Below are 19,740 nucleotides of genomic sequence, written 5' to 3' on the forward strand. Positions count from 1 at the left end.
CCACCATGCAGAATGTGATAGGGGCCCCTTCCTTTCCAATATCCCATATCTTACAGATATTTATTGGCCTGGGGCCGAGTGAGGGAACTTTGAAGGGTTTGGGGTCCCAATGCGCTGTAGGGGACTGTATTAAGCCCCTTGTGTTTACCTGATGAAGTACAAACTAAGAATTCAAAATGTACCACAGTGGTTGGGATTGACTATACTAATAATGTATTTGTACCCAAACGAACCCTTTTTAACCACAGTAGGATAAGGAAGCACTGGGGAAAATGACAATGTTCTAACTTCTACCACGCAGTTTGTATGCAGCTGTTTGATAACATTTCATAGCTCACTGTACTATATTAGCATTGTAACTGCAAGTAACAAAATGATATGTGTGACAGAAGCAGTAACCCACTGAGCTATGTAATAGATTATAATTCTGTGAACTGCATGGTACACGTTCTTTGCAGCAGGCATATTAACCCTCTGCACTAATTTACGATGAGTCTAAACTGTTGCTAGGCAAAACGGATGCCTCTTAATCACCAGAGTTAACGTGACATTTTTATCGTTGCCTGAAAACTGATGGACACACAAGGAACTCTGCAGCAGGTGTCTTTAAACCCATACGCTATTTCTGATCACAGCTCCCTCATAAGCTGAACACCAATTGCAGCTGCCCCCGTCACACAGACCTAAAGCTGGCCCGGGGTGAACCCATTGATTCTACGGAGGGGTTTTCTTTGCCAGGAGTGAAAAAGAAAGAGGATGACAGCCGCCACGTGAGGGTGGGGTGGCAGGTCATTCACGGGCTCTGTGGTACAGCTGACTGGGGCGTGGGGGATGCAGAGAGTTGCAGGTCTACTGTACTGTAACAAACACGGTCTGTTCCACCTGCAGCAGAAACACATGCGTATGAATCACACAATGGTGCTGCATAGGCTTAAACCTGACTAATATGGGCTCACTGTCGAGCTTTTTACATTGTTTCCACTGTTGCGGTCACCCTCAGTGTGCGAGTGCTGCAATGCTGTCTCTAGAGTCATCACTTGGATGTAGGTAACAGCTCCATGCAGGGGGATGTACTCTAAATCTTTTGCCTCTGTGCTCCACTTCATGTTGAGGACACAGAGGTAAAGAGGAAAAATGCCCATCACTCATGAAGAGTGATGCACAAGTCACTGAATATGTATCCTGTTGGCTAAGTCAAAATCTGCTGACACTTCCAATAAAACAATGGTTGAAGGTGGCTGACCTATTGCACCATTTTGCATATGCTCTCTTGTGGGCTGAATTAAAATGACTACACTTCCAGCAAGCAATGGTTCAAGAAGGCTGAGTCAGTCAAAATATGTAGGATTAGTTTTAATATACATAATCCGATTCTATAAGTCTTTATTTCGATGTACATGATCATGAAAGACATTTACATTTAAAATAGTAATTACATTCCATTCTCTTGATAATAGAAAAATGGCATAATATAAAATAAGTCCACAATTACGCCATCACTATGTACAATAAACGAGTCTAAAACGTAATAAAAAGACACAAAAATCTCAGGCCATAATACTTTGGAAACCAGAATGCGATTGAGACCAAATTAAAAACAATTTATTTTAAAAGACAGGTAGATCAATATAACAGTTTATATCTGGCACAGCCTGTGGGCACGGGTTATCCACATCCTGTGTAAAAATTTAGCAACTGCAATTACCGTTGATTCCTTGCTATCCGTTTTCAATATCCTTAGTGCTTCAATACCAGTATTGGTCCCCATCGTCAAACAGATGGTCTTCAACCATGTGCGCCTCAGTTTTATGTAGACTGGACAAGCAAGGAGAATATGAGCTATAGTTTTTGTCGGAGTCGGGCAAAATGGACATTCCATACAAGTTCTGGAACGCCATTTGCCAATGAATGAATTGATAGGGAGGGTACCCACCCTAAATTGGGGGTACCATTTCCTATCACTAGGGACCGTAATAAAATCCCCATAACCTTCATAGACAAAGGCGTGTTTAGTCTCCAAGAAATCTTTGGACAAAGAGGGCTTAGTTAATGACATGACGCGTTTCGTGGTGACCATATTCCAATAGAGCTCCTTAAAATCCTTTCGAGATGGAAACACATTATCTAGAGGGTTTTGCACAAAGATTTGAGGCCCATGTCATAGTAGGTGGCCTTTACCTGCCTTAACCATAAGATTTTACACGCACCATCAGCATGCCTGATCTCAAGTAGAGCTTGTGAGTACTGGGCGAGCTCGGGGGTAAAGCAGAGCCTCCTCCAGTAGGCCACAGGTCTATAACGTGCCACATCCTCTAGGAACTGACATCCAAAATCATAGTAGACGGGTAATAATGGGGTAGATTGAGGGAGGCCAGTTATGCCTCTCATAAATTTATGTTGAGAGGTTGTCAGTGCCGCTAGATTACCGAAGCCCCATACAGGGCCGAAGCAGTAATTATTTTACTGTAAATTTTTAACACAGGGGCAATCAGCTTCATATGGGAAAGGCGCCGTTCCTTTAATAGGGCACCAGATAACTGCGTGTTTAAGGACCAACCGATCTATATGCAGATTCCAATTTAATTTGCATTCTAGCATGACACCCAAGTAAGTAAAAACGTGGGTCTGCTCAAGTGTGACTTCGTTCATGGCTACCCTCCCTCTTACAATCTTACATAATTCACAAACACTTTGAGAATATATAATTGGCATGGCTCTGTTTTCCGGGTGACATTCTGCAGAGATGCCAATCAGATGGGGATAGACAAACATTTAGCAGCTACATTGAGCAAATGATAAATGTGAGCGGGAGGGCCACAAAGTAGTGGGCGGTGGTGAACAGGGTGGCAGAGGGAAGGGGAGGATGTGGCCTGTCACGGACGTGCTGTAAATGGTCTCTTTGTACCTGAAAGGCGTTCTGGCAAAGAAAGGGCTGTGGTAGCTTTCGCCTAAACCGATTTTACTGTTGGAGATTCCATCCTTTAAAATTCGGAATGGTGGGGATGCCTTTCAGTCGGACTCATGATCAAGACTTAAGAGGACTTTCCTGTCACGATTCAGAATTATCAAAAAGGTTAGGACTAAATGTATTATTAGAGATGAAAGAAAACATGCAGCTGCTGTGAGAAACCACCATGTTAAACCATATTAAAAGATTCAACCTGGGGAAGACATTCATAAATTGTTTTCACTACATGCAAAATGAATTTGCAGAAATTCTGATATATCAACCAAGCACCTGTGGCAAAAGAAGATGAAAGCAATTCAAACTGGCACGCAATGCATATTATGTACTGATAATCCATATGCAGCGTTAGGCTCGGCAATTAAACTAAAAGGACAAAGGTCAAACGGGAGTAGTAATATCAATGAACAGAATGCACACCGTAGAAGAAAACACTTCACATCCTATTTCAACAAAGGAAAACCTGATTTCCTTGTTTGTTCAATTTGCTACTTATAACAATCATGCATCTCCTGTTTGCACTAACAAAATCAATCTCCCACTAATAAATTAAGATGGTTTGCTAATTTAATTACAACCAGCTATGTAGACAGAATAATCCGCAAACTGAACATCAGCGCTATTTCTACTTTATGAAGATTAAAGGGAACTAAGGAGATAACGGCTCTGTAAAGGCGAGATAAATAATTACATTTGGTACTTTACTAAACACAGGTTCAGGGAAACACAATCATACATCGTACCTTCTAGATAGCATGTGGATCAATATAGCACACTCAAGTTCAAAGGTTTGTTTATTCAAACATTTAAACAAACATTACTTTGTAACACAGAAAAAAGCGGAGTTTTACATTTGTATATCTAGTACGCCAATAGAAGTAATTGAACACAATGGATGCCAGTTACAAAAACATTATAAACATTAGAACTATACAAGCCTCTTTATATATTGATGGTAGTGAGATGAGGGCCAGACTACAGTGAAATGTTATAAAATGAATTAAAAGCTCCTTATCGGTACTATAATATTCCACCTGATGGTTCACATACCACACTCACTTTTCACCACCTGGCGTCCCATAATCATTACTTTCTCTACAAAGATTCAACGCCAAAGCAGCAATCATTCATAATTACACTTTCAAAACATGTATTTTCTATAAGATGTATAGCCAGAACAAAATATGGTGTGGACTGTAATCCAAAGGTGATCTCTCCAGCCACAGAAAAATATCTAACAAATGCACAACGCTCACATCTGCCTATTAGGTTGTATGGCATTTACCTAAGTGATGCAGTTGAAATGCTATGAACGAAGCTAAAGTACGACAACATAAACCTGAGACATTACATGATAAAGTGCTGCACTGGAAGGAGTTGATCAAATCATATTAAATGTGCAATGACTACAATTCTGCATACTGAATTGGGTTAGACCGCTTTTTAGGTTTTGACTGGCGATGCACAAGTAGTGCGCATGCGCCAAAAAACTTTATGATTACTGAGTGGGGTTGAGTATCCGCCCCCTCCTCCCATTGGCTAGCTCCATAAATGGAGGCTAGCTATTGGGAGAGGGCTCTGTCTGTCAATCTCGGACCAGATTCGGGGGCATTCCCGAGAATTTTTGGCTTTTGGCTACGTCAGCCGAAAGCCTCTTCTCGTCAACGCCCCCGAATCTGGTCCGGGTCTGCAGCCGATGGATCCTCCCCCCCCACCCCTCCCCCCTCCTGAGGATGTTAACTGGCAACTGGCTGCTCTGCCGTTTGGGAAGCGGCAGGGTGAGCGCGAGGAGGCAGGAGAGAAGTTACGTCACTAAATAGGGTGCTTTGTATGTGTAGGATCGCGATCCCGGCAGGGAGACTCTAAGTAACGTCACAAGAGAGTACGTGCACTAACCCAGGGAGGTGTTGGAATCTTTTATGCACAGGACTGTCCCGTCTATCCCGCCGGAAGTACTTGCCAGCGGCACAGGTCACCCGAGCGTTACTTTTTGAAGCGGACTGTTTGCTCTGCAGCTGAGCGAAGGTAAGTGTAGATGTGAGGTGGACGAGAGCCTGGGGCAGCGCTGCATGGTATCGGCCAGGCGCCTGTAGGACGGCAGCACGGGGCTGCGGCCGACGCCTTGGCCTTCAGCTTTCACTCTGCAAGATGGTGAATGCTGTGGCCCTACAGGGAGACCAGAGTGAGTGACCTCTGCCCCCGCCCATCAGCCCTCCCCTACAACTAAAGACGATTCTAACTCGGAACACTTCAATGAGCTGGTGATGAATCAGACCCCCCCCCCGCCCTCCGAGGGCCTTCCTCCATTTTTGTTTTGATCCCCGAACAGCCCCCAACAAAGATGATACTCGGGCTTCCTCTGCTGTCCTGATCACCAACCGCACCAAAAGGCTATTCCTGAAGTTGTCACGATCCGCCAGTTATTTCACTCCTCAAGATGGCAATCACCAGTGTCTCTCCAGTGAGGCCTGGGTTTGCAAGTTTCCGGACAGGCTTCAGACACAGAGAATTGCCTCTGGTTTCAGGGATGCAAGCACTGCTTCTCTGGTCTTATAGGGACTGGTTACAGTTATGAAGTACGGGCGTTGGTTTCAAGGTTCCCTGTGCTGTTTTCCCAGGCCAGCTGTTTGCTGCCCTCTCGCAGCCTGTCCTCTCGCAGCCTGTCCTCTCCCAGGCTGTCCTCTCCCAGGCTGTCCTCTCCCAGGCTGTCCTCTCCCAGGCTGTCCTCTCCCAGGCTGTCCTCTCCCAGGCTGTCCTCTCCCAGGCTGCCCTCTCCCAGCCTGCCCTCTCCCAGCCTGCCCTCTCCCAGCCTGCCCTCTCCCAGCCTGCCCTCTCCCAGCCTGCCCTCTCCCAGCCTGCCCTCTCCCAGCCTGCCCTCTCCCAGCCTGCCCTCTCCCAGCCTGCCCTCTCCCAGCCTGCCCTCTCCCAGCCTGCCCTCTCCCAGCCTGCCCTCTCCCAGCCTGCCCTCTCCCAGCCTGTCCTCTCCCAGCCTGTCCTCTCCCAGCCTGTCCTCTCCCAGCCTGTCCTCTCCCAGCCTGTCCTCTCCCAGCCTGTCCTCTCCCAGCCTGTCCTCTCCCAGCCTGCCCTCTCCCAGCCTGCCCTCTCCCAGCCTGCCCTCTCCCAGCCTGCCCTTTCCCAGCCTGCCCTTTCCCAGCCTGCCCTTTCCCAGCCTGTCCTCTCCCAGCCTGTCCTCTCCCAGCCTGTCCTCTCCCAGCCTGTCCTCTCCCAGCCTGTCCTCTCCCAGCCTGTCCTCTCCCAGCCTGTCCTCTCCCAGCCTGTCCTCTCCCAGCCTGTCCTCTCCCAGCCTGTCCTCTCCCAGCCTGCCCTCTCCCAGCCTGCCCTCTCCCAGCCTGTCCTCTCCCTGCCTGTTGTCGTGTCCCGGCGGCAGCAGGCAGGAGCGTGCACTGCGTCCCCGAAGTAACAGCCCTAAAGCAATCAAGAAGTACGCCCCCCCTCCCACCAATCCCTGTTAGGTAGTGGAAACTGTCTAAACTGGGGTGCAGACAGCCCTCTCACCTTTCGGCCTGGTACCACTGCACCAGCCACACTACTTCCCTACTGACCGTTCTCCACTTCAGACCCGTCTAAATTACAATTCATGCTTGTGACCCTTTTGCCTGCTTGTGCTTGTTTTCATGACCCTGTTGCTTGCTTGTGCCTCTGTGTGCCCATGTTGCCTGCTTGTGCCTCTGTGTGCCCCTGTTGCCTGCTTGTGCCTCCATGTGCCTCCATGTGCCCCTGTTGCCTGCTTGTGCCTCAGTGTGCCTCTGTTGCCTGCTTGTGCTTCCGTGTGCCCCTGTTGCCTGCTGGTGCCTCCTTGTGCCCCTGTCGCCTGCTTGTGCCTCAGTTTTCGTGCCCCTGTTGCCTGCTTGTGCCTGTTTTCGTGCCCCTGTTGCCTGCTTGTGCCTCCGTGTGCCCCTGTTGCCTGCTTGTGCCTGCGTGTGCCCTGTTGCCTGCTGGTGCCTCCTTGTGCCCCTGTTGCCTGCTGGTGCCTCCTTGTGCCCCTGTCGCCTGCTTGTGCCTCAGTTTTCGTGCCAATGTTGCCTGCTTGTGCCTGTTTTTGTGCCACTGTTGCCTGCTTGTGCCTCCGTGTGCCCCTGTTGCCTGCTTGCGCCTCCGTGTACCCAGTGCTTGCTTGTGCCTCCGTTTTCGTGCCCCTGTTGCCTGCTTGTGCCTCCGTTTTCGTGCCCGTTGCCTGCTTGTGCCTCCGTTTGTGCCCCTGTTGCGTGTGCCCCTGTTGCCTGCTTGTGCCTCCGTGTGCCCCTGTTGCCCGCTTGTGCCTCCGTTTTCGTGCCCCTGTTGCCTGCTTGTGCCTCCGTTTTCGTGCCCCTGTTGCCTGCTTGTGCCTCCGTTTTTGTGCCCCTGTTGCGTGTGCCCCTGTTGCCTGCTTGTGCCTCCGTGTGCCCCTGTTGCCTGCTTGTGCCTCTGTGTGCCCCTGTTGCCTGCTTGTGCCTCCGTTTTCGTGCCCCTGTTGCCTGCTTGCGCCTCCGTTTTCGTGCCCCTGTTGCGTGTGCCCCTGTTGCCTGCTTGTGCCTCTGTGTGCCCCTGTTGCCTGCTTGTGCCTCCGTGTGCCCCTGTTGCCTGCTTGTGCTGTGTGGGTGTGTGTGGAGGGCTCTGTGTGGCTGTGTGTGTAGGAAGCTGTGTGTGGCTGTGTGTGTGGGGGGCTCTGTGTGGCTGTGTGTGTGGGGGGGCTCTGTGTGGCTGTGTGTGTGGGGGGGCTCTGTGTGGCTGTGTGTGTGGGGGGCTGTGTGTGGCTGTGTGTGGGGGCTCTGTGTGGGGGTGTGTGTTGGGGGGCTCTGTGTGTGTTTGTGTGTGTCATTTGCGAGAGATAAAGCTAGTGGCATTGTAAATGACAATGCCATTTATTTATGTTAAAAAAAAAAACATAAATAAAAATAATGTCAAGAGCAATGCCAATAGCTCTAACTTTAACAAAGGCAAAACCATTGCATTGTAAATGCTTGTTCTCACATGCCATCATCTAAAAGTTGGTCGATGTAGACGTCGGAGAAATTAAAAAACATTTTTTTTAAGTGAAAATAGGCGCAAATAATGACCTGAAGCAGCACAATTTCAGGCATGCGGTCTAGTGAAGAGATAATGGGATTGTGGAAGAGAATATGGAGGACCCAAAGCTCACCTGAGGGGTGCAGTAGCAGCCTCATACACAACACCTCCAAACCATGGCTGGAGATGCACACTAGGTCAGTATGGCTAGAAGTAGAGCCAAAAGGGCAAGCATATTTACAAATGAACCCTAAAACCTCACAGTGGTCGACGTGCTCTAACAAGGTATTGTAATCTGGGCTTGCACCCTGTGTATTTGCTAATCTCCTATGAGATTGTCTGTGCAAACCCCCACTGTGCATAAGGAATGACTTTGGGGGGGAGTGGGGGGGTCTGGGGTACAGTGCAGTGGTAATGCCTATTGGTGTAGCTTTAATGTGTTGAACCCTGCACTTTCCTAGGCACACCGCTAACCCTGCACTTACCTGGGCAGTATTTTACCACTCGTGTCCACCCCCTGCTCTGTTGCCGTGGCACTGGGTACAACCCATGAGAAGAGGAACGAAGCATGAGAAGGGGAACGTGAGACTACGTAGGGATAAAGCGGAGAGCTGCGCTTATTTACCTTTCAATTCATACTAATAGTCTTTTCCCTAAACTGACAGACTGGCTGGTCCCAGGAAGTGTATAGGTCAACTCCCTATTAATCGGAGAACCCCTTCCTTCATTAACAGATATAAGTACCAACGTTTTTCGGTGTTCCACTATTGCACATGGAGTTAGCCCGTTTTTTTTCTGCTTTTAGGGTACATGTTTAGCTGTTCTTCAAACCATCCAAGTTCCCTTTTATCTCCTTCATACCGGCTTTATACTAATAATGCCATCGTACATTTTGAGTTACATTTGACTTTCTAGCTAGTTTGTGAGCTCCTGATCTCGCTATATGCATGAGGTTTTATAACTTTGCTGTTAATTTGTTATTCTGTCTACAACGGACATCTCTTTAATAACTGTTGAATAACCCCCAGATTCATCATGCTCCTCTTTTGCGAGTCCTTAATAGCGATTATTAAGGAATCGCTATTAAAGACTCGCAAAACGGGATGCATGTAGAAATCGCAAAATTTATAGCGATTTCTACATCTTCCTTATTTGCGATTCGCTAATTGCTAATCGCAAATAAGGAATTACTCCCCATTCATTGGCCCATAGGAATGAAATTAGCAATTAGCGAATCGCAAATAAGGAAGCGATTTCAAGGGTGCCAAGGACACCCTGTAGCACCCCTGAAATGGTGATTTACACTGGTGTTGCGCACACACACATGTCCAAAGGACATGTGTGTGTGTGTGTAACATCCAACTTAGAAAAATGCACTAAAGTGCATTTTTCTAAGTTTTCGCTATTTACCACGAAGTCAGACTTCGCGGTAAATAGCGGCCAAAAATTGCGAATTCGCAATTGTAGAATGGTTCATGATTTGCATTTAAGGAATCGCAAATTGCGATTCTCTAAATGCAATCGCAATTTGAGAAATCGCAATTATTTGCGATTTTTCAAATTGCGAGTTCATTAACCATTGATGAATCTCAAATGCTATTTTTGCGGGCGCAAATGGCCGAATTTTGCGATTCGCACCGTTTGCGCTCGCAAAAATGCCTGATGAATCTACCTGTAAGTCTTTTGCCTATATATTTTAGTCAAAGAACACAGTCATTGCACGCTATTGCCACTTAACTTGGAACAGTGTCTATTAAAGCTTGAATCTTATTTATTTAGCAGTTTGACATGGCACGTACCCTCTCACTAGGGTATCTGGGCTTTATAAACAGTTAAATATGATTCAGTTTTAAAATAGGCACAATGTAGCAAGTAGGACCAATGAGCTCAAACGAGAGAGTGGACTATAAAATAAGATAAGTAAACCCATTATAATGTAATGGATTCTACCTTACATTTAATGATCTGGAAAATCAATGGTCTCATTTTTATTTAATCAAAAACAATACTGTCAATATTCAAATTCAAAGGCAAATATAAAGTTAATTCCGGGGGGCGGAGCCAGGCCAGCGGCCAAGATGGTCGCCCGGGCTCCTGGCTCCGTCGACCTTCTTCCCCCGCCGCCTACCCTACTCTGCTTTCCTGCTCGGCTCCGGTGCCACAGCCTGTCGGAAGGTGTGGGGTGCGGCTGAGTCCAACTCCGTGGGATTTAGGTGCCCCGTAGCCGGAGATACGGTCCCCGTGGACTGTGGCCTACATGGACTTTGCAGCCGGGACCCCGAGTACTGCCGCGGCCGTTTTAGAACGCAACAACAACGGCCACAAGGACCCGGAAGTTGCCGGCCTGCCGCCGAGGAGGGCAAGCTCACTTTCGTGACTATGTTTCCAGCGCTCATTCTCTGCTGCCCGGAAGACGAGGAATGCCTCATCACTCTCCCTCCCTCCGATCGCACCTTGACGATGGTGTGAAGCGACTTTAGCTAATTGCCTCCCCACTGGAACTTGGACTGATCGGCGCGACGACATTACATCCGCGCCACAGCTGACCTGCTCCGGCTGCGACACGGAGTGCTTGCTACGCTTTCCTCGATTGAAGGGGCTTATGCGATACTGTCAGCGGAACGTGGGGGATGGCGCTCACACGTCGGTGCAGAGCGGAGGTATTGTTTGCGCTTTGACTGTGTGTGACGGCGAGTGCTGGCGGCTCTGGTGTTTTGGCTGAGCGGCGCTCGTCCTGTGATGGTGGTGATTCAGCGGGAATGACCCGGCTGCGGCGGTGGATGTGTGCACTGGAGTCTACGGGGAGGGATCGAATACCCCCGACATGTTATTCACCACGGGACTGCTTCCCAGTGCTGTTACAATGGCGAGTGGGCCCATAGCCATTCACGTTTCTGGGAGACTTTGTTTATGTGACCCCCGACATATTTGACCGTGTAGACACCACTTCGGAGAGCTGAGGCAGCTTTATCGTTGGATTGGAGGTGATTGATGACATGCGGGAATTTCCAGCTCGTCTCCAGTGGACTGCTGCCTTTTCGCCCGGCCTCATGGACATATGATTTCCTTTTGTACTTTATCAGTGGTGCCTTTGTCCTTCGCCTAGTGCTGCGCTATGGGTCCCTGACACTGTGAGAATACTATTCTTCTTGCGCAATGTCCTGTTCCTTAGACGATGAACAACTAAACGATGATGGATGGCTTTCAAACGTGCACTATTCTGTGGTACTGCAAGACTTCCGACCTTTTTTCGAACTGGCTGATTTCCATCTTGATTGCCTGTGTTTACGTGACTCATTAGTGACTGGGTTCTTGGAGCTGAGTGGGGATAGATGTTCTGTTTAAGATGGCGTCTTTGATGCTCTGTTTTTCCTTCGGTGCTATTGCAATGCCAAGTGGCGGCGGGGGGGGGGGAAGGGGGGCCGGGGACCTGTACTGGGGACCTCCCAAGATTTCTTCTCCTATCGTGGGGCGCTAGTTAGTCTTATTCTTTACACCCTTTTCTTTACTCTTTGTGGAATATTGTCGTTTCTCTCTTTTGTTCGTCTCTCTTCTATATTTCGGGTTTACACATGGGCAACAGGCACGCTGCTCGGGGGGTAGGCCGTAGCCGTAGGCAGGGGTGCAGGGTGGGGGTGGGGGGAGGGGATTTTTGTTCTTTCAGTTTCTATGGCCCGTTTTCTTTTTGTGATTTTTGTTTTTTGTATTTGTTTCTTTGTTCTTTCTTTTCCTGGATACTGATTAGGGGTAACTCACTGTGCATTCTTTTGGGTTCAATACCAGGGGTGGATGTCTTATTCCTGCATTGCGGTACAGCGGGTAGTCACTGTTTAGGTGTGGGGCTTGTTCTGATCGTCTCTCCTGAATATTTACATTTGTGCTTCCCCCCCACCTACGGTGGCCCTAACTGTGAATATCCTGTTTTTCTGTGACACCCTTGAATTGAGATGGCTTAATTGTGCGGCATCAGATCCTGCTTTTCTTAATTTTAAAAGAAACCTTGTTCCATCCTGCTGTCGTGCTGGCGACATGTTCCTCTAAGTTGCATCATTGATCCTTTAGGGCGTATTCTCATATTGCTTACGATTTGCATTGTTTGCTTCGCCCGACTGTGTCCTGACGTCCGACCATGATGGTCCATTGGCTTGTGTATGTAACTGATTAATGCAACAATAAAGGTTTACCAAAAATTAGAAAAAAAAAAAAAGTTAATTCCTAAAACCAGGCTACTAACCCAGGACTCTAGAGGCTCCTGCCTAGTGTATCTTTAACACCTTCACACCATAATCCTCAATTTATCAAGCACAATGGATTAGACTGCCCTGTGGATCTTTACCACCTTCAAACCATAGTCATCAATTTATCAACCACAGGCATCAGACAGAAGTAAGTACCTCCTGGCTTTTCCAATATACGGACAAATACTGACCAACAGAAGGCATACTTTTGCTTTGTTTTTTACAGGCTATTGTGCTCAGGTTTGCTTGTACCATTGGTTCAATGCAAATGACCAAAGGGGGCGGCTCACATATTTATTAATGCATTTACTAGCAGCCCACGGCTGGCACTCTTGTGTTCCTGTAAAAGATGGAGTAAATTGCGTTCCTGTAAAAGATGGAGTAAAATGAACACCTTGAACATCGATAAACAATTACACCTTCAGTGAAAAATCGGTATACCCACATAAATGTGTATACAACGTTAAAGTGAGTTTCTCGATTAAAGATCTAAACAGCAGTTATGTGATAAATAGAGCGGAATAAATAACTTCATTTGAGTCAACGATTCCGATTTGTGGCTGACAAAGAGGGCAGGTCTTTTTTATTTGTTTTCCGGGATTAGTAGCTGCCAAGTTGTCCCGTGTCAGATACGGGACTGCTTTCTTTACTTTCAGCAAGCTACCTTTGCATGCTGGGATGTTTTGAAACGATATTTTCAATGCTAAAAGGGAAACTGGCAGGCCCAGAAGGCTATTATTGGGCGGATTTGCAAAAAAATACTTCGCCGTGTGCACATTTAAATTGTGAGAAATTCCTCCAGGTTCTTCTCTGCCTATATTAGCACATGGAAAGCAGTTTTCCTATTATTTGAAAATCCTGGTCTTGCACTGGCATTGCATTTAATGAATTAGTTAATTCTGCTGTTGCCCGTTTCTATCAGCTGAACCAATTGGAACAAACACCCTCGACAATCAACTGTGACAGTGGAAACCCTCGTTTGTCCAAGGCCATAGCACTGAAAGCATCTGTGAAATCGCCAAAAGGTTATGGTATTCATCTCTGGCACATTCTTTAATCCAATATCAAACAACTCATTAATACAGATAGGCATAAATAGATTGCTGTTTCTTTCTACCGTTCAAGTGGATTTTCTATTCGAGCTAGTGGACGTAACTTCTCGCTCGCCAACTTAGCGTAGGTGAGCTGTATGCAAGAAAAAAAACTCAGCCAGGCGCTGCTTGGCACGTTCCAAACGGCATAAGGAGTAAGTAAAACTCCGCAAACCCCACCGCAGGTGTGGAATTATTTGCACACCCATTAATGGCAGCGCAATCAGCTGTTTTTTTAAAGTTAATTTTAAACACATTTAAAAAAAACTCGTAACTGCAAATCTTACTGCTTTCATTCTGTTCAGTCTTTGTCTTCTTTCGTCCTTCGTGTGTTGCCTTCCGTTGCTTCTTAGCTTCCCTTTCCTTTTCATCATCGCTGAAATCTAAAACCTAAAGTGCACATGTTAACCTTCATTAGATAATCTCTACTTCTAAATGTCTTTCATAAGAAGAGCTCCTCTTAACTCTCAACATTTAAAACATTTTATTGTGTATTATTCGGACTGATCAAGTAATGATTGTAAAAAGATTAAGTAATCCCCAGATTTTATCCAACAACTTTTCTAATACGGTTATAGACAAAACATGTTTTATATATTCAAAGTCTACAATCAGTCCTGTGTTAATCTATTTAGGCTAGGACCCAACCTTTCCAAACAATGAGAGCATTTATGTTCTGAAAAGATTGACATAATTTTAGAAGTTCCGAATTAAATTGATGGTGGTTTGAAGGGTTCAAGTTACCACAACTTTTATTCAGACAACGCAGTTATATTTTTATTTTGTGATTTGCACACTGCCCACCCTAATTGCTTCTAGACATTTACAAGAACGTGCTTGCGAGGGTTGAGAGACTGGGTATGATTTTAGTTATTTTCTGTCTGAAAAGAGGATTAAATTCATTTGGAAGAACTGAGGTGCCTAAGTGACAGAGCTACTTCTAAGGAAAAGGGTATCTTGCATTAGGGTAGCTGGCAGCTGAAGTACCAAATGTCTCAAAAAACACTGCATCTGTGCCATTCGCCATTTTAGGTGTTGCTTAACACAGGGCAGGCACTGTCACCGCCGAGATCTTTTGTTACCTTACAGTGGGATTGGAGGCTGCCCACTGCTTACCAATTATTGATTTCATTGTCACTCATTTGCTTGTTTCTTAGGAGTCATCTTCCACAGGCTTTTATTACTCTTCTTATGTTTGTCTGTCCCTTGAAGTATGGATGCAATTACTGTGTTGTGCCCCTGCTCACATTTTGAGGCATTAGGTGAGTTTGTGCTAAAGCTCTCTACGAATGTGTTTTTTCCAGCAGTGCTCCTTGTATAATTTTCCCCTCACTGTATTCCTCCCCATTCCTCTCCTGCCCACCCACCGTTGTCCGTGTACATGCCCAAGATCCTCCAGACTACCCTCTTTTGTCTATGTGCCTTTCCTGCCTGTCCTGTCCACTCTGCCACCCTCAGTTGTCTGTGCATGGATGTGGAATTTCTATAGCCTGATGCCCGGGACATATGGTTTGGGGTCAAGGGCAACACGTTTTCGTTTGTATTTTGTCCTTGGGGCAAGTAGACCCAACCCTCTACAGCAAAACCCTTCACTACTTCCTCCTTCCATGCCTCTATTTTTGGCGGCTTGCTGCCTTCCACCTTCAAGTAATGAGCCTCTTTGCTAGTAGTAGCGCCAAGTTCACGAATCGTGCCTGCACTTCATACCCCTTCGATTTAGCATGCAGCCCTTTGCCGTATTCCAGTTCTGTCCACCTACCACATCTGCTAGCACCTGTGCGATCTGTGTCCAGTAGTGTGCGAGTGCTGGAAAAGCCCATATCATATATATACAAACCCTGCATCTTCTTCTATACATCTCTGGCAGTTTGATGATGCTGTGGGGAGCATTATGTGGATTCTGTTTGGAGTTAGATATGCCCTTTGAATGATTAAGTATTGGATACATTTTAATTGTGCGTTACACGACGCTACTTTCGGATAGGCCAGAAGTGACGACCATTCACTATCCGTCAGTTCTATGTCCATGTCGGCCACCCATTTCTTATGTAAGGTCCCCAATGCCCGCGTACAGCTATTTTGTCAAGTGTCTGCTGTTCCCCATTAAATACAGCATGTAGATTATTCTATTTGTCAGTGGTTCTTGACCATCGGGGCCCATTCCCTACGCAAATAGTGCAATAACCCTACGTGCAATAGGAATAAAGTGTCCGGTAGCCCATTAGCGCTGACAAAGTCTGCATGTGACATAAGTGCACCCTCCTGGAACATTGTCTCTACTGTTGTTATTCCTCACTCCTCCCAAAAAGTCAATTGTCCCTGCGTAACAGTTCCCGTTGGTATTGGCAGTCCCAACAACGGGGTGTTCAGCACGTAAGGTAGACGTGACTTAGTATATTTTACAGCATATCTCCAGTATTTCAATGCTATCTGCAATAGCGGGGAGTCTGTGGTATTAATTGGGTGCGGGCTGTGCAATTTGGCATGTAATTTGCGTTGCGCTAGCATTCTAGGCGTGTATCAGATTTCTAGTAGATTTCGGCCTGCTAGCCAGTATGAGAGCCATTGCAGTAGGCCTTAAAATCTGGAGCTCCCATTCTACCTTCTATGGTTGTCTCAACTCCAGGGACAGACATCCAGCCGTTGGGTATTGGTCCAGGGGGGCCCACATTACTGGATACAGCCTCCTCACATTGTGCGCAGTGCTCCTTCGTGGCACAAACCCACATTGATCTACATGTATTAACTTGTTTAGGCATGGGATTAAACGTGCCGCTAAGATTTAGCTTAAAATTTTATATTCGGTGTTTAAAAGTGACAAGGGTTGGTATGCGCGAATATCAGTGGCGTCGAGGTCTGGTTTCAGTAATGAAATCACCAGTGCCCGTTTTGTAGTCTGGGAAAGCGATCCTTCCTCCAATGCGGTTTCATACAACTTATTTAATTGAGGTGCTAACTCTTTGGCATATGACGCGTAGAATTCTGTGGGCAGACCATCTAATCCAAGGGTCTTATTCCATGGAAGGGCCTGAATAGCCGCTTGAATTTCCTCTGTAGTGATCGGCGACGCTAAGTCATCTGTTTCTGCTTCATCCAGCTGTGGTAAGTTCACACCACAAAGGAATTCCACGATATCCAGCCTGCTTAAACGTTCAGGCGCGCTACACAGGTGTCTGTAATATTTTTGAAACGCCACATTTATCGTTAGTTGGGTATCCCGCACATATCCAAGGGAGGAGTGAATCTTAGTTATAGAAGTAAATTTGTCCTATAGTCTACCACTCTTAGCCTCTACAATAGGTCAGAATGCCTGTTGTAGTTTGTCTGCCTTAGCTGGGGTTTCGGACGCTGCTTTTTCCAGCAGTCCCAACTGTCCTTCCACATTTGTCAGACTACGCACTATTTCTTGTCTACCTTCTACCGTATTTCCAATGGTGGTGCCTCTCACCACCACCTTGAACGCTTCCCATTAAATTAACGGGGATGAAGCCGCACAAGCATTCCTGGAAAAATAGTCAGTAATCGTATCAGATAATTTCGCTTTAAAGGCCCCATAACAGTACTTTACTTTAATATCTTAAATAATATAAACTGGCATTTAAAATGCTGAATGTGAGAGGCCCACTGTGCGTACAGAGCATGCATGGAGAGGTGAGCTGCTGAAACCTTAAAGGATCAGTGTCCTCTTTTTGACAAGTTGTATTTTAACCTAGCAGGCATTCATTTTCCTTCTCTACTGGAATTCAGGGTTGCACATGGTTTTATTTTTACCTAGAAAAATAACATTTTTCAGCTAGGTGTTGCAATTAAGGTTTCTTGCTTTTCTCCAAAATTGGCTATTCCAATGAAAAAAACTAAGCTAAAAGCCTTCCTGCTTCACACTATGAAAAAGGATATAAATGACTTACTTTAAAATGTCTGCCTTCAATTAAGGTTTCGGCCATACATTTGAAAATGTTCCTGCACTTTGGGGATCGCCAAACACTGGCAGGAAAACTGTACTTTTATTACTTCAGTGAGGATTCCTAAGATGCAGAATAGGGCTTACGGACGCACTTGGGGACAGAGGTGCAAAGTTAGCAGAAGCATGAGGGAGGTAGATGAATAAGGCAGTTGCATGGTGGGCGAACAGCTACGAAATATTGGTTGGCTCTGTGCCTAACAAAGAGATCGGGTGGAGTAGGTGGCTCCCTGCGAACCGAATAAGTGAGGATAGATGTGGAGACCAATGTTGAATTGGATAGGGAAAGAAGGGGCACACAAATTTATAGGTTGTTAGGGTTTTTCAGTTCTTGGGCAGTGAGATATTGCTATCCAGAATATCGACTACCAAATATTGTGATGGTGGATGTATACAGGTAAGTTAAGTATCCTACAGATAACTCCACAAGAATGTACCTTGAGGTCAATCTTCAGGGTACGCAGGTGTGGAGTTAGGAAAAGTAAATCTATACTTACCTTCATAAAAGTTTGGTAGTTACTATTTAGGCCACAATATTTCAGAATCAAAATATTTATATCCTAGATATTTTGACTTGGATGATTGGCATTTACATTTTGTTTGGCTAACGGGATACACAGAACCGGAAATACCTGCACGCCAGCACTCTGCCCAGCCCAAATGAAAATGTTCACTAATTTAAAAAACACAATTATAATATCTCCCCAAATGTTTATCTCCTTTTAATATACATCAAACAAGCTATATATTCATAGAAAAGTTTATACGGTGTAACAATAGTGAACATAAGCATTACTTACATCAGGAGGTGGCTCATCATCATTTGTCCATGACGCATCAGACCCTTTCTGCCTACGGGGTACCAAAAAAAGGGACCTTACTGACAGTACACAAGTTGTAAATTACAAACTAGAACTTATAAATGAAAAACTACACTCTAGCACAACAGCGATACTGATGTCCACACAGTGGAAAGACGGTAATTCTACAAACGCATTTTATCCCATTTCTGGTTCTCTGCAAATGTGATTTGACCTGTTCAAACTGCGGCATGTCACCAATTTGGGCCGAAGATGATAACCGCGCCAAGAGTCGAAAGTACACATGCCCCTCAAGCCCCTAAACATAACCCCCGGCTGAGAACTTTCCAAAAGCAGCACCCTGGAGTAGTTCGGCCTAGCAGCCCAGGTCGACACCCAGTTCTTAGTGCTACATAACCAAGTGATTCTAGATGACTGCAAGACAGGGGTAGGGAGACGGGAAATACACTAACTAGACATATAAAAATGTGACACAAACTTTTTGAATGAAACCAGTTCTGAGGCAGAGAAAAGGTAAAGCGCCAGGTGATAAAGACGTACTACTGGAATAAAAAAGTAGACCCATTCTCTTTCAGAAAGTAGACTTTTTCATACTCAAACCTTCAAAAGAAATCTTGCTTTGTGAACATGTTCATGTGAGAAAACTCACCACACCGATTGTCTTGTAGCCCGACATTTAAACACGTGCAGTAAATCCATTATTATTTCATTTGTGAGGATATTGCTACAGCATCACTAGCATAATTACTGATCTACAGCACATATATTATTTAGATTGTGTATAGAATAGAAGTCCAAATACACAAATAAAAATGTGGAAACATTAAATATATACACAACATGCCTAACAAGACATGAAAAGGGGATGTTCTTTACCATGAAAAGCAACAATTTGAATGGATAATTACAGTATGAAGGGGAACAGTAGAAAGAGCTACATAAGATGTACAAAACGTTTACGCAATATTCTTAAACTGGTTTAAATTTTACTACAAGTACACATACAGGATTGTGTGGCGAGTTAAATATATTGAAAAGGTGGAGTAAAACATTAAAAAAGAGATAAGAAAAGAATCTACGAAAGTCCAACACATTTACAACTAAAACTTTTTGAACTTAGTGAGCATGTGAGGGATAATAAAAGCAGGAATTTGTGGTTTCTAAATATGAAACACGTTGTGAATTAGGTATTGGTCGAGAAACATTTATTCACAAATCTAAGTGGCGAACAAAATTATCAAGAGCTGCTGGGGCCTTGAAAAGCAGTATTAATGAGTCCAAGATAATGATCGAGATATAGATTACAGTTCTGCTGAACATAGCAACTGCTCTTTTATTGAACATATTGTTTAGAAACTGACTGATATTTCCACGTGTCAGTTGTCCATTATTTTAAGTCTTGTCTGCATATAGCTGAAGCTTTATGTTGGAGACATCAGGTTACCAATAGATATACATACAGCAATTAAGTACATAACAGTGAGCTTTTAATCTGTCCCCTTCAGAAACTTTCTGTTGGGATTTTCAAGAAGTTGCAGTTGGCTGGAAGGGCTGTCCATAAAGTCATGAAATTTCTTGGAAGGTTGCATGATAATTTTGAGTAATGGCTGTGGTAACCTCTGCATTCTTTAGTGCCCTCACCTGTCGTTGTCTATGC

General features: G+C 45.4%; 1 protein-coding gene across 1 annotated transcript in view; it reads right to left on the reverse strand.

Moving 5' to 3' along the window:
* The window catches only part of NAF1 (nuclear assembly factor 1 ribonucleoprotein), a 160,439-nt gene that overhangs the window by 7,896 nt on the left and 132,803 nt on the right, over nt 1-19,740 (reverse strand). Inside the window, exons 7-8 of the mRNA XM_086962385.1 lie at nt 18,063-18,114; nt 13,589-13,691 (exon numbers count right to left, since the gene is read on the reverse strand). Coding sequence (XP_086818511.1) covers nt 13,589-13,691; nt 18,063-18,114 — 155 coding nt within the window. The remainder of the gene's footprint in view (nt 1-13,588; nt 13,692-18,062; nt 18,115-19,740) is intronic.

The sequence above is a fragment of the Lissotriton vulgaris genome, chromosome 3_1 (genome assembly GCF_964263255.1).
Source record: "Lissotriton vulgaris chromosome 3_1, aLisVul1.2, whole genome shotgun sequence".
In the NCBI taxonomy this organism is placed as follows: Eukaryota; Metazoa; Chordata; class Amphibia; order Caudata; family Salamandridae; genus Lissotriton; species Lissotriton vulgaris.